This window comes from Aplidium turbinatum, chromosome 2 (assembly GCF_918807975.1).
Source record: "Aplidium turbinatum chromosome 2, kaAplTurb1.1, whole genome shotgun sequence".
NCBI classification, from domain to species: Eukaryota; Metazoa; Chordata; class Ascidiacea; order Aplousobranchia; family Polyclinidae; genus Aplidium; species Aplidium turbinatum.
In genome coordinates, this window is record NC_137473.1 from 47,605,314 (window position 1) to 47,620,886 (window position 15,573).

The 15,573-nt window shown below is 38.9% G+C and overlaps 1 protein-coding gene across 2 annotated transcripts; it reads left to right on the forward strand.

Moving 5' to 3' along the window:
- Positions 1-315: 315 nt before the first annotated feature.
- Positions 316-15,391, forward strand: LOC145764829 (multivesicular body subunit 12B-like). Of its 2 annotated transcripts, XM_082576509.1 has the most exons (7): positions 316-534; positions 2,415-2,522; positions 4,978-5,198; positions 5,600-5,796; positions 8,526-8,593; positions 8,841-8,926; positions 11,662-15,391. In XM_082576509.1, exons 1-7 carry the CDS (start codon positions 460-462, stop codon positions 11,693-11,695), a joined length of 789 nt encoding a protein of 262 aa, XP_082432635.1. In that variant the 5' UTR covers positions 316-459; the 3' UTR covers positions 11,696-15,391. The 2 variants fall into 2 exon arrangements, with proteins under 2 accessions (XP_082432635.1, XP_082432636.1); XM_082576510.1 differs by lacking the exon at positions 8,841-8,926.
- The last annotated feature ends 182 nt before the right edge of the window (positions 15,392-15,573 follow it).

Sequence of the window (15,573 nt, forward strand, 5' to 3'; positions counted from 1 at the left end):
AAGACGATTTTAGCCCACTGTCTAAAAATCACCCCCCCCCCTGAATTCTAAAAGTGGATAGAGCCCCTGTCTGTTTCACTTTAAGAGCAATTCTTGTTTTAATCTCTGCTTTGAATTTATCATCATTTGTAATTAACTATTCAATGTATTTAAAAGAGTTTACCTGTGTATTACTATTAGCTACGGTATCTGGTAATTACCTGAATATTTAGCTTTATTGAACAATGGATAGATTATTGTAATCATAATTGGTAGCCTGCAATAGGCCTGAATGTTAATTTGCTTTATTTGAACTGATATTTTTGTAATGTTGCAGTGGGGAAATTACTGTACATTTCTATCCTGTTTACTATACCATAGCTTATATAGCTAAGTTCAAAATACATTTATGTAGTACGTATGTGTTATAGTTTGTCAGTTTTTCTGAAGTTAGTTTTCGATTGTAAGTTGTGAGATTCCATGGCACTTGATCTTCCCTTGACAAACGTGTGCATTGTGTCTGATCGAAAGAATTGCCCTCCACGATATACCATTGTAAGTACTGATGAGTATGTAGACTTTAACTACTGTAATTCAATGCTCATGTGGCTTAAGTAATCAGAAGCTATTTTTGCACTAAGAATTACAGAATATTAGGTTAGTACCGTATATACATGTTCTAATATACATAGGGTCATTGTGTGTAGCAAACATCAAGGTAATTGCATCCACTTCACAAATTTGCAAATATCATATTTTGCAATTGAAAATAATTTGACTGAAAAAAATTGACAGTTTATTTATCAATAATTTTATCAGAACTTGTGTAAGTTTAATTTTTTTATGCTAACTATGTGACTTGTTTTTTGGTTTTCAAATTACGTTTATAAAAAAATGGCATGCTGACTTTCAAGTGGCATACGGCATAAAAATAAACATGTCAACAAGAAGTGGTTTTATCAGGGTCTGCATGTTGTTGCTGTCATCGCATTATTTTCAGCGCGTTTTTTACGGATTGGTTTATTGAGTGGATCACATAGAAGTATATCGCCAGAATGACTGTGGTGTTTGGACTCATTTTGCAATTAAAACAGCAATCACAAAATGTGCTATTGTAATTTTAATACACGCAATACCACCAAATTATTACAGTACACGCTTAAAAGTATAAAAATATCTTTCTAATTAAAAAAGTGTAACTGTTTAAGTTAACAAACTTTTAGAAGTCCTTGAAAAAATGGCGGTACTAAATACACACATAAGCTATTAATTGGGTTGTTAAATGAACTATTGAAGAGTTTTTTTTTAGAAAACTAATACTTTAAATCAAGACTAATGCATCCTATTTGATATTTGCATTGCAAAACATAAGTGAATCAAGCAAGCAAGAATCATACATAAGTTCTAAAAAATTTGAATTTGTCTTGTAGGTTTATTGCTTTTGCTTAATGTTATTTGGGGATTAGGACGTTTTGTCTCAGTTGACTAGACGTGAGACAATTGACTGTGGCTGGCCTGTTGTAGGGTACATCTCACTACAAGAGTATTGGACGTGAATTCTATATCATCTTGCATTGTGCAAATAGTTTTGATTACCAGTGTTGAAACACAGACCTGCCACTTCGTTAGGTGGCTTGAAGATAGTCATTGATGATGTGGTCTGTTCCTTGGCACCACATTCACAGGAGGAGGTAGAGGCCATTCCCCATTGGTGCATGGTTCATTTAACAGCAACTTCAGTATTAGCTTACAAATGACAAAGAAACCTAGTGAAATCTTGGCTGTAGAATACATAATATATTTGCTTCTTTGCTGCTCATGTAAAATACTTGTTGGTGATCTAAATGGTCAGAAAATATAATAAAAAATAAAAAAAGCAACTTCTACTTTAACGCCTTCCATTTTTATACATCCAACATTATTTTTCCATGAAGTTATAGCTTGCAACTATATGTAGTTAGTTTTTCAGTAGCTGTCCAACCAGCAAATCAGACCTTGTTACATTGATTCTACATCTAAAGCTGTTGACATTTCAACACAACTGCTATTGCTTCATTTAAACTTTAAGTAAAAGTATCTGTACATTTTGTAAGGCAAAATGTGTTTCATGAATAAAGTATATAGAATTCATGTCAAATAGTCTTGTGTTGAGTTAGAGCTCTGTGACAGGCTGGCCGCAGCGGGTCTGCTACTATTCGGTGAGTCCGATTCGGTGAGTTCCTAACCCCTAACCCTAAAACGGCAATGATAATTAGGCTACGATACCTAATAATTAAAAAAAAAATTGAAAAAATCCCCCGTTAAGGAATCGGACTCACCGAAACGGGCCATTCCGGGCCGCAGCAGCCGTCTCACTTCACTTTGGCTGTCGGAATCTCATGCACCCACATTTGTTTGTAAAGCATATATTCTATTGACAGTTATATCATTTTTAGTTGGATCGTACTGATGATAATGATGATGCAGACTTCTGGAAAGACCGTTTCTTCAAAAATAAAGTAACAAGATATATCTGCTATACCAAAGAAGTTGCTTCGAATCAGGTGCTTATGAAGCTATAACTGATGTCAGAAAAACAATCATTATGTTTTAACTTCCACCTCAACTGTTATGCCCACAATGTCAACTTGTAGGCAACATTGACTTTTATGTAATTATCTCTTTTGACTGTCATAATCTGCTCTAACTTTGTCTGGTTTATATAGCCTATGCTTTGCTTAGTGCAGTTTTTCAATGTTGTCTTGATTTTTAATCTGACTACATGAAGCCAGTGAAAAGAGTAGCATCAGCATAAAAACTGGAAAAAAATTCTTATTTTTAGATTAACATTACTAGATTGCTATAATCATTGTACAGTCCTTTATCGCTTATGGTAGAAATTCTGTACTTTAAATTAGATATAGTAATAGCTGTATCTGATACACAAGTTTCTCACATGTTGTAGCTGTTGTGGAAGTGTATATTGACGTATACTTTCTGAGTGATGAACTTTATATTTCACAACATGTATTGTAGATACATCTGGTAAATTTGCATGCAGAATGATATTATATCATGTAATCTTTCTACATTGTGTAACTGCAGAAAGGTCGATTCTACGTGGTATCCTGTTGCACTTTCTGCACAGTGTAGCCCACTACTTTAGAGTGGTTCTGAAATGTATAAGGAAATAAGATTATCCAAAAAATTGCAACCATTGGACTACTATTTTTTTACATTTGCTAAAAGAAGGTGACAAGCAAAATTTCAGAAAAATATGGTTCATGATTAGAGGTGCCACACGAAGCTCTAAATCAGGAAAAAAACTACAGTATTGTGATTAGCTAGCGTGTACTGTAGAGTATTTTTTTAAGGTGTTTTGAGTGACTGAAACGGCCTCAAATTTCTCCAACACAGAACAAAGGAAAGGATCATGTCACCTTGAGGAAGAGTACAGTTAGAAAAAGAACTTCTACTTAACATAATGGCACTATATATTTGACTTTGTGATTGGTGCAACAGTCAAGAATTCAGCCAGGGTTAGCCACCTTGAGTGAGTAATTGGACCAGCATACATAAGCTTTAAGTCTATGTCAACAGACCCAACCATCACTGCCTAACAAATTTTGTGAGCAAATATTTGACCTGTACTGAAATCGTCAAGAAAAAACGATAAGTTTTGGTTGAGAATTAGGAGAAACAGTGAAATATCGGTACCTCTATCAGGTTGCCTGGTCTAGTAACATGTGGGACCTCTTGTTTTGCGATTTTACTTTTGCTGTAGAACTAATAACCTTTGACCTGTTACAGTCACAGATGGCTGAGAAGCATAATTTAATACAATACTTTGTTCAGCAGAACTGATAGAACTTTAGACCTTAATTTACAATTTGTGTGATTTTGACCCCTCGATTCCGCATAAAAAACGTTTATTTTTTAAAGAACTTAGTTTGTAGTGGGACCAAGATAAAAAGATGTTTTATGACAGATAGAAACTTTGTGTTTTTGCTTCTTCGAGCTTTGTTTGACTCTTCTAGCTTAAGTAGTTTTTGAGATATGGCAATTTGTGGAATGGCCCGTTTTGGTGAGTTCCCTATTCGATGAGAGCCTTTTTCGGAGAGTTCCCTATTCGGTAATTTTTTTCTTAAATTATCGAGTACCGTAGCCTAATTATCATTGCCGTTTCAAGGGTAGGGGTTAGGGTCTTATTTCAACGTTTAGCGACGTTAAAGCGATGTGAAAGCGGCAATGATAATTAGGCTACGGTACCTGATAATTTTCAAAAAATCACCGAATAGGGAACTCTCCGAAAAAGGCTCTCACCAAAAAGGCTCTCACCCAATCGGACTCACCAACAATATTCTCACCAAAGCAGACCCGGCAATTTGACCTTTGGGGCTGGGTGGCATGGTCATTGGAGGTGGTCACCCCAAAAAACAAATTTTGAGAAATGATTTATAGGCCCATGTGGCAGCTTTTTAGAATCTTTTTTCAAATTAAAATTCTATAAAAGTGTTTTTCAGCCCACTCCAACAGATAATGAGCTACATTGTTTATATTTTGTTTCAAGGGAAAACTTGAAGGGTTATGTGGCACCTCTAAACACTGAGTGCTCAATCTTTCCAAAATTTTCTGCAGTAACCTACTTTAGACAATGAAAAAAAAAGGGTAAGATGGTCGTAACAAATTTCTAAATAAACTTTTCGGGCCCACCCTAATGTACCATTGTACATCCCAATGATGACAGCCAGTTCGGTTGTTTTCTTTCCACAAGAGTAACAGTTCAATTGACTGGCCAAAGCAGCAATCTGTGGCATGAATTAGTGGGATACTTATGAGCCCAGCCTCTTGGGTAAAACATGTCCATCATGGTCAATTCTTGCTACACTTAACTGCCGAAAAACTATAATCTATTAATTGCGTAAGCATAAAAAGTTTGGCGAATTGTTAATGTAACTTATTATTAAAATTGCCTGTTGATGTATGCTTTGATATTATACTATTTTTTTTGCTCTTCAGTTAAATCAGGTGGTCACTGATTTGGCCTTGGTTGGTTTGAAAGATCCGATCCCCCCCAATTACACAGCATTGACTACGACATCAGACAGCCGTGAACAAGGTCTTCGCAAACATGTGCTGTGTGCTCGCTTTGTAACTAAAAATATGACCAGTGCTGCAATCTTTGACATACTATTGTTTAAAGACGATTCTTACAAGCAAAGAATGTATTCATTGGTGGGGTAAGTGAACTTAGTGATGCATAGTATAGTTTTCCCATATGTACTCGTACCGGTATCATTTAACATCAATTTACAATGCACACTTGCACAATGCACAGTGTATAAATAATTCATATAATTGTTCAAGGATTCATGAATTTTTGTCAACTGTGACTGTGACAACTCTTTGATTACTGAAAAGTACAAAAAGAATACACGTCTAAATACTATCGTTTTGTGGTAGTTGAAAATCAGAGTTTATATGCTTCATATTTGTTATGTACTAATTCGATGTGTTATTTGGTACGTTTCACGGCTGCTTTCTTGGCCTACAAATTGCGTCTCAAATAACTTTTTGTTAATTTGTGTTTTTTTATTTATAAAAGTGCACTTATCCATTATATGCATCTTCTTCAAAACAGTGAGGTCAATGGAATTAATCTCACCTATAAATTGGGGCAAATCGCCGTCTCGATTGCTAGGCCTGCCCCACCACCTCCCATGGCACAACAAGCACTTGTGACGTCACCTCCGCCAGCTGCAGCCCAACCGAACCAAGACATTTATGAGAATGTGCAGCGTCATCGAAACACTTCGTCAAAACCGAAAATCATGACAGGTGGGAATCGTATTGACAAATTGCGGAAATCTTTGTCCTCGGACTGAGAAAATCTCTTAAGCTTAATCCTGGCACTTTGAAAGCTTAGGCTAATTCTTGTAATTTCACGCGGTTATATGGCTGTGAACTACTAACGAATTCCCGGCAAACGAGATTGATAGAGTAAAGGCATCGTTAAAGTTAAAGTGTTGGCGTTTGTGAATTATTCCAATTCCATCCACTAGGTGCCGCTAAAAAGAATGCTGTCCTTCAAATGCCTTGCTCAAACTATGTTGGTTTAATCTTGCCAATTCTTCCTCCATAAAATTCATATATCCAACTGCGCTATGCAAATGTTGCTGCAAACTTTTAGTCGACTTAAAATCAACTAGAACACGTAATTGCTTTGCATGGATACGTTTCAAACAAACAACGTTGTACAGCATCTTAGCAGAAGAACAAACGCAGGATTCCAAACAGCAAAATCCGCCATTTTTACGTTGATTTAACGTCTTCAGATATTGAATCAATGTAAAAATGACGGATTTTGTTTGGTTTGGGACACCATTCTTGTTAAAAAGTGGTTAATATTTTTTGGTCATCGACCTGATGTTGTAATGTACAGAACATGGAATCATTATCAATTCGAAAGCACCCTTTCCCCTATTAAAGAAATTGTATTGCTTAATTTTGAGAAATTTAACCTCTTTGAAACTGCTTCCCAAGTAGCAAATCACCGTTGTAGAGAGAGAGATGATTGTTAATTTGCCTTTCTAATACAAGTCGAGAAAAAGAAACACAATTACATACAAATCAAATTATAACAATAGAAAGGTCTGGCAGCACCGAACAACCTTGCGGTTAACCAGTCAAGGTGCTGCCTGACATCAGACATCATACATTGCAGCGTTAGACATTACAAGTTATACGAGGTGTGGCTAAAAAGAAGCGAGACTGACGCCACAGATTGCGTAATACAAAAGTCTCACTCGAATCAATGCTTTCACAGAGTTTCATAACATCTGTTGAGTGTTCGACAGATGTGTTGTCACAATGACATTGTTGCGTTTGTTTTTAGGGAGAGTTAAGTGAAGGTGGTAAAGTATCTGTTAACAATTTCCATTAAACTTTTTTATTGAATAAAGTGATTTTGTTTTAAATTTTGCAAAATGACAACTGAACAAAGAATTAACATCAAATTTTGTGTTAAACTTGAAAACACAGCAACAGAGAATTTGAAGATGCTGCGTAAAGCTTATGGTGATTCTTGCATGTCGAGAGCAAGAATCTTTGAATGGCACAAGCGATTTGTGGAGGGCAGGGAGGATGTGGATGATGATCCCAAGTCAGGAAGGCTTTAACGCTTAGTCCAAACGCTTAGTCCACTATGAGTTTGTACCACAAGGACAAACGGTTAATCAGCACTTTTATAAAGAAACGCTAACTCGCCTTATCAATAAAATTCGTCTGAAGCGAAGAGCCTTGTGGGCAAGCAAAACCTGGATTTTGCACCATGACAATGCACCTGCTCACACATCCCTCATGGTGAAGCAATTTTTGGTCTCCAAGCAAATCACCACATTGCACCATCCACCTTACTCTCCAGACCTTGCTCCTTGTGACTTTTTTCTGTTTCCAAAATTGAAGGGGGTAATCAAGGGAACACGCTTTGAAGGGGTTGATGATATCAAAACTAACGTGATGGCACACATCAAATCCATAGAAAAAAGGGAATTTGAAGAATCCTTCAGGGCATGGTTAAGAAGAATGACAGAGTGCGTGGAAGCCGATGGCGAATATTTTGAAGGTGACCGTTAGAGGTCACATTAGAGTTGTACTTCGTATTCAAAGTGAACTTCACTTGCTATGGGTTTTAATACACTTTAAAATTCACCAGTCTCGTTTCTTTTTAGCCGCACCTGTACATTAGCTAAATCAATAAACAGCATGATTGAACAGTAGCTTCGAAATCGAAATGAAACATTAGCTAAATCAATAAACAGCATGATTGAACAGTAGCTTCGAAATCGAAATGAAACATATAAGGTTTTGTAGGAAAATGAATCAAGACCAGCTAGGAAAAACATAAGCATAATAATGAATCATATCGGGTATAATAACACAAAGTACACAAATACGAGGTTACATGAAGATAAAATAATTTAACTAAACAAGTATGTTTAATAAGAATTTAACAAGGTAATTTTATAAAGTTTTTTAAACAAAGCAAGGTGTTTGCTTTTCATACATTCATCTAATTCACTCCACAATTTAGTACCCCGATGTGCCAAAAGATTAGACGCAAATCAATGTTCGATGACGTTGAATCAATGTGAAAATGATGGATTTTGCTGTTGGGGCAAAACGGTAGTAGAAGATTGCACAATGCATTTAGCTCTTAGTCATATCACAGCAAATTTTACGGATGCAAACACTTTGTGGGTGTTGTTCCGCTTTGAGTCAACGAAAGTGACAAGTCGTCAGCGTTCGTGACGTCACCTCTTTTCTAACCAATCTTCTTCTTCAACAGATTGATCATGTTTGATCAGCTGTGATCTCCCTTATGAACTGCCTCCATTTTGTTCTGTCTTTTGTTTTTATTAGTGCTTTCGGCATGTTTTTTATTCCTGTAATTTGCTTGATATTGTCAAAATATTTAATTTTTTGACGTCCTTTTGTTCGTTTGCCTTGCACCATCCCAGTTCTAACCAATAGCAATCAATAATATCAACGCTGTCATTTTTTTTCAGGAATTGAAGGAGTCCCGTTCAAGCTCAATGAGCGATTGTCGAAACCTAGTGCTGGAAAATCCAATGATGTATGTTTTAATGTCATGCTTTTGGTATTTTTTTCTTAGAACCATATCGATTTTCATCATGATCAAGTGTTTCAAATGTAGCTCGTTTTTGTATCCTTGAAGTTTCTATGACGTTATAGAGTGGTGATTTGACGTGAAACATCGCATGGGCTTTTTAATTATCAGTTCGATTTCGCCTTACGTCAGTTTGTTTCGTCCGTTTGACTTACTGCTGACATTTTTTTCTAATGGCTATGATGTTAACAAGCTGGATTCCGACGCGGCCGATGCACAACTGACCAGGTTGTCAAGCTTACTGATGACATCGAAAGTGGTTTTGAAGCCCGTGAGAAGGTGGGTGTTGTCCTAGTGGATCTTACAGCAGCCTATGACACTGTGTGGCACCGTGGTCTTACTATGAAGCTATTACAGCTCATTCCTGACCGACACATGGTTAAGTTTCTGGTAGAGACCATCTCGAACCGTACCTTCATACTGCATACCAACGAGGGAAAACCCAGCAGACCACGCCGCCTGAAAAATGGCGTCCCCCAAGGGTCAACACTATCGCCACTCCTATTTAATATCTATATAAGTGACCTCCCATGCACTACATCGCAACAGTATGGCTATGCGGATGATCTAGCTCTTCTATATGCTCACAGGAACTGGCATGAGGTGGAAAGAAAACTTGAAATTGACCTGAAACTGGTGGCTGACTATCTGGACAAGTGGAGGCTCAAACTGAATGCGTCGAAAACAACAATCTCTGCTTTCCATCTAAATAATCGGGAATCTCAGCGTCAACTGTCTGTCTCGCTAAAAGGAAATCCTTTACCATACACTGCAAACCCAACTTACCTTGGAGTAAAACTTGACCGGCAGTTGACCTACAGACCCCACATCGAGTCACTCCGTGCCAAGGTTACCTCGCGAAATAACCTCTTGAGAAGCCTAGCAGGAACAGGATGGGGAGCCCGAGCATCAACCTTGCGTACAAGCGCACTAGCCTTGGTCTACAGCTCAGCCGAATATGCCTCAGCTGTGTGGAACCGCAGCAGACACACAAAAAAGATGGATGTATGCATTAACGACACCTTGCGCATCATCACTGGCTGTCTCCGCCCCACACCTACTGCTTATCTGCCAACTTTGGCTGGCATTGCTCCTGCTCATGTCCGTAGGGAAGAAGCCTCTTACAAACTGGCTCTACATGCGAGACTCGATCCTCAACACCTTCTCCACAGTCACTCCCAAACAAATGGACCAGTCAGACCTCAACGCCTATCATCAAGGCGCCCATTCCATCGATACGCTATACAACTTGTGGATAAGAACTTCAGCTGCATGGAAACATGGGCCCAAGAATGGAACGAGCTGCCACATATCCCTCCCCAGTTTTCAGTTATGCCAGCACTCTCCATCCCTCCTGGAGCAGACCTCTCAAGAAAGGCATGGGTCACATTGAACAGGATCAGATGTGACGTTGGCTGTACTGGAGCTAATCTGTTTAGGTGGGGGTTGCATAATTCGCCGATATGTGTCTGCGGAGCGGTAGAACAAACAATGCAACACATACTCCACGAATGTTCCATCTTACGACCCCCAAGTGGAATCACTGGTATTCGACAACTGGACCCAACTACCGTATCTTGGCTGCACGAGGAGGCATTGCCAATCTAAGCTGCTACAAGTCAAACGAGAGAAGAAGAAGAAGACTGCTGACATTTGACAAAACTGCAGACGTTGCACCAAGGCAGGTGTGCTGTCTGACAGCAAAAGAAATATTCGCTGCAGTCATGATAATGTGCTCGGAACAAGTGAACTTTCATCATCACCACTGCTGCAAACAGTTCTTTTTCGCCCAGCCTGCAGATCAACGTTGGTTTAACGTTTGTAGAATTTGAAAAGGGACAGATTTTCTGGGTGGCTTCAATGCAGTGGGAATCATATAGATTTGAAGCCTTTCATTAAAACGTTTAAAGACTTTACTAAGAAATATTTAATAAAACTACCATTTAACGTTTTATAGGCAGAGAAAACTTTTTCTCTCTACATTGAGAAATTCCAAGTCTGACTACTTAGATTGCTGGAAGATGGAGACTACCGTTTCTTCGACTTGTTGTTTAAAATAAGAAATACAAACTAACAGTATAAAATTTGGAAGACTAGAGTAAGGGTGTTCAATTTCGATTATTTTAATATTCGAAATTTAATTTATTTTCGATTTCCGAATTTCGATTTCGAATATCACAACTATTCACCACACTGCAAAATGTGATTTTATTGAAAGAAACGCCATGAAAATTCGCTAGAAAACACGAAAAAACGCCATGAAAATTCGCTAGAAAACACGAAAAAACGCCATGAAAATTTGCGAAAAAAGAACACAAAAAACGTCTACAGCTCCAGGCCCATGTTGGTGTTTAAGAACACAAGCTGATCGACATGGTCACCCGTCAGTCAGGATCTCAGCTTCGTGATGGTCAGGCCAGCTTTTGAAAACGATCGCTCCGCTGGAGCCGAGGTCGCTGGGATCACAAACACCTTCTCGGCTAGCTTTTACTAATAGAGCTGATTTCATCATCATCACTGTTGTTGGAGTCTTCCGTCTGGACCCTGCTCATGGAGAAGAGTTCCGTCAAAGTGGTCTGGCGTCTTTGCTCATCGCCTGATGGCGTCGCCTGTGTTGGTTCAACGTCGGGGCTATCGGAATCGGAAGAACTGACACCTCCCGTTGGCTGCACGCGCATGGAAGACAATGACGTTGCGCACGACTTTCCTCAACGCACGTGTGCAGGACTGGCCGTTGGACCCGCGAGAGCGTGTGATAGTCACGTGATCGACGATGCGCATGCGTCGAAGTCTTTTTTCGGTTGCAAAATGCGACAAGACAGATTTCGCGTCACTCGCGTTACTTTCAACCGCGTTCAGCCGAAAGGGCGGCTATAATTTCGAATATGTCCGATACGAAAACGAATTTCGAATATCATCTTAATCGAAATCGAATTGAAAATCGAAATTGAACACCCCTAGACTAGAGGCACTTTTCTAATGTCACTTAGTCATGATTGGGTTTATGTTTTCAGGAGAATTTGTCAAATATCACAATACGAAGCCTAGCGGAACTGACGAGATTGACCGAATACGATTTCTCCAAAGAAAAGACAATTATCAGCTCCATCGGCTCCTAACAAGCACATTCCTCTCTCACTTCTGTAACTTTTCGTTGTTTTTCGTCTCTTTTACGTAACACACTTACTCGTCTACCAAAATCCGTCAATGTGTTTCCCATTCAGTTGATCAGTTAGTTTTTGCATTACGTCAACGTCTGCAGACGTTGAATCAATGTAAAGATTGACTAACATACTGGTTGGAAATCGTGAGGTGACCAAGTTGTGTTGTAATTGCAATGTCAATGAAAGAGACCGAAATTCAACTCTTTCACTTGCACACTTAAAAAAAAACAAGTTTGCTGTTAAATTTGATTTGCCCCAATTTTTAACGCTGGCCGATCTGTGTCAGCCGTCTTTAGACGTTGTGAATCAATGTAAAATTGTCTGCTTTTCCATTCAGAAAGTGGACGACATGGTTCAAGCTTACATCGTGGTCGGCTTTATGTGTAGTTGGATAAAGTTTACACCGTAACAGAGCATGGGTGTGCTCTTATCATCTTTTCGCGTTGCATTTCAGAGAGAATTGTTCAACAAACCAATGTAATCGTGAACTATCCGTTTGAAGTGGCCTGTTTTCCCCGTACTTTGATTCACATCTTTCCATTTACACCTTTCAGTGTGGTTTCACACGCTAGCGAGCCTTTTGCTTACGAATGCTTCCTATGAACTGCACCATGGCTCTGGAAACTTGCGTTTTCAACAATTTTAAGTCATCAATTTACGGCGATGGCAACATTTCAGACAGCAAATCTTCAACATCTGCAGACGTTGAATCAATGTATAATTTGCTGTCTGGATTAATGCTACGCAGCCAGCAAATCAGTTCTTTTTTTACATTGGTTCAATGTCTGTGATTATGTAGGCCAATGTGTTGCTGTAGTGTAGTTAGAAGTGAATGCCGGGAAAGGTGTAACCGACATGGGCCCTCTCGCCACAGTTTTGGTAGAATTATTCAAAAATAATTTTCAACGTAAAAAAAAGAACAGAGGTAATCAGTTGTACTGTAAATTTAGCTTACAGTGTGGATGTTTTGTCCCTTGTCCTTTTTATCTGTTACAACTATGTTTGTGTCGATCAATGGATTTTAAGGTCGGTGGCTAGCAGGGGCTCCGGACACTTCCTGAGAGTGGGGGGGTAATTTAAGCAGGTGCGGGAACGATGTTTTGACATCGACAGGGGCTTATTGGATTATCGCATCACATATACAGTACTTCTGGAAGGTCGCTCCCCAGACCTCGTTCGCATTACTGAAAGCTTCAGTTTCTTATACAGTGTCTTAGGCCGCATGTTTCGCGCCGAAGGCGCAAAATTTTTGCCTTTCAGCACGTTAAAGTAGAAAAATTCTTTTAACGAATCTGAAATCACGAACAAACGCTTTTTAACATTTGCCACATTTTTTTGAGGTTTTGAGACAATTTTGACTGGAAGAGGGGACTAACGCAAAATCCCTCTCTGTATTCTTCCTTGGCTCAAGTCCTCCAAATTTTGCACTTCAGTCGCTGAAAGGTTAGATTTAAAAGGCCAAAAGCGTTGAGGTCAAAGCTGGAATCTATAAAACTTAATTTACAATTACATGAGTACAGCACCACAACCTGTGCCATATCATTCACAGTGAAATGAAACGTTTCAGCATCTAGGGTTAGGCCTACATTCAACTCAGAAAAAAAGAAGCTAAAATGCATTAACTTTTACAAAAACTGAAAATAAGGAGACTCTTGATCGATACTACAGGAGGGCCTACCATTTGCGCCGTATAAGAAATAACAGAACTGTCAGAAGTCGCCAAAGACTTTCAATCTTTGTGCATTGTTGAAAAAAAAAATTCTTTGCAGATTTCATCTACACTTAGTTCATCCAAATACACTTAATGGGCATGGCCTATGGCAATGAAATTGAGTCTTGAAGCAGTCATTGTGGTTCGGAGCCATGTTTTTAAGCGGCGTAGCGAGCTAACCGATCTTTCAGCTTCTGCAGAAGAAGGGCCATTGACCAATAGCAATTTTACAAGTTTTTCCACACTGGCATAAAACTCTTCGACAATAATAGGCCTAAGTCCTATTAACTTGTTTTGAACATCGCACACATACTTGATCGGCCCAATATTTCTGATGAAAGTAGCTTAAATCTTGGCCCAAAATTTTCACGTCCAAGCCATATCGTTCCAACGCTGTAACAGCACTGTCGTTGACTGTGCCAGATACTAAAACTTCAAGCATTTGGTGAGTTTTAATTGCTTTGCCATTGAAGCGGTGGGTGAGGCCTTGCACTATGCTGTCAATAGATGCATAGAACTGCCTTTTGTAATGAAAAGCGAGGTCATGGGAAGCACTTTGCTCACAGCGCTTTCTTGAAATTTGGATTTTAGCTAAGCCTAAGCTTTCTACTTGCTGCTGAGATTCCTTGTATAACTGCATAAATTGTTTTTCATTTTTAAGACTCTGGTAATTAACTTTTGCGTTGTCAACCAGCTTCATCATGTCGCTGATGGTATAAGACTTGATCTGCAACAGGCCAGTTATCTTTTCAAGTGGTTTGAATAAAACTTGGCAAAACTGCAATGCAAAGTATGTGTTGCCTTGCAATAATTGGGAATAAAGGCCTAATGATTTCACATTGTTGAAATTTTGAAGTGTGTTTAGCAAGGCTCGTAGTTTGACAACACTGAAGAAATGGCCGGTACACGTGTCAGCCATCTTGTTTGGCACAAAGTGTGCAAGCCATGGTGGGATTCTTCCTGCAGAGCGATTTTGAACTTGCCAGACTGATTTTGCAAACTACTTAGCTCCTGAACAATTCCCATAGCATTATGCAGGTCTCTATTGCATATTTGCGTTGTCTTGCGAGTCGGAGTTTCCAAGCACACAACTAAAAAGTTGTGCAACAAAATAAAAAAATGAAAATAAACCATAAAAGTAGAAAAAATATAAATATTGAATTTTTATCTCTACATTAGTGGGGGGGGGGTAATTTGCATTAGTTACCCCCCACTCCAATTGGTGGGGGGGTAATCACCCCCGCGCCCCCCCCCCCCTCTAACGGAGCCCATGGTGGCTAGTGACAGTTACACGAATTTCTGCACAGTAATGTTGGACATTATGAAATAGCCTATGTAATAGATTGAATTTCGCTTTTAGCAGCATGATCGTTACTGATTTTACAAGTGCAGGTAGAACGATCTGTTTCAACCTAATGCTGCAGCCTGCAGGTTCGCTGTGGTAGTAGCGGTTTCTCACGAGCTTTCGCGCCGTGTGTTGAATTTTTCGCTCATAACATTAGCTTCAAGCCGAAGAAAAGAGCTTTGTGAAACAACGATACTTTGGCTCTGAACACCGCTCGTCATTGCTCATGTCCAGAGAACATTGTTCCGAAAGCAAGTGACAAACCGCTATTACCGCAGCGAACTTGCAGCAAAAGGCTGAAACAGATCGATTTATTTAGACTTGTGAAATTATGAAATGTCTTTGCTTCATTGGGAAGATACGTTAATTAACTTGCAACTTTTCTTGCTTTAGTGTAACTTTTCACACAGAAACAATTTAATTAACATGGCAATACTTTTGTGTAAGTAGCGATAATTATTAACAAATTAAATGAATGTGTTAATGTGCGCATAACTTTCTCTAATAGACATTTTTCTATTTGGTTTTGTGGTCATTGGTAGTGGACTTCGGTAAGCAATTAAAATAGAGACACTGTACTTTTCTACTTATTCTGACCATAGGCCGTTTTATTATTCCTCAATTTGTGCGTGTGGCGAAAGTTTTTATCCAGCCAGTGAGTTTTCTTCAAGCTTGTGCAAACGTTAAATCAACACGAAAAGGATTA

What these genes read in the sequence shown, in the direction of transcription:
- LOC145764829 (XM_082576509.1), top strand. Translation starts at nt 460, where the DNA reads ATGGCACTTGATCTTCCCTTGACAAACGTGTGCATTGTGTCTGATCGA. An exon ending in AAGAAGTTGCTTCGAATCAG is followed by an intron (nt 2,523 to 4,977) that starts GTGCTTATGAAG and finishes TTTGCTCTTCAG; the next exon opens with TTAAATCAGGTGGTCACTGA. An exon ending in AGAATGTATTCATTGGTGGG is followed by an intron (nt 5,199 to 5,599) that starts GTAAGTGAACTT and finishes TCTTCAAAACAG; the next exon opens with TGAGGTCAATGGAATTAATC.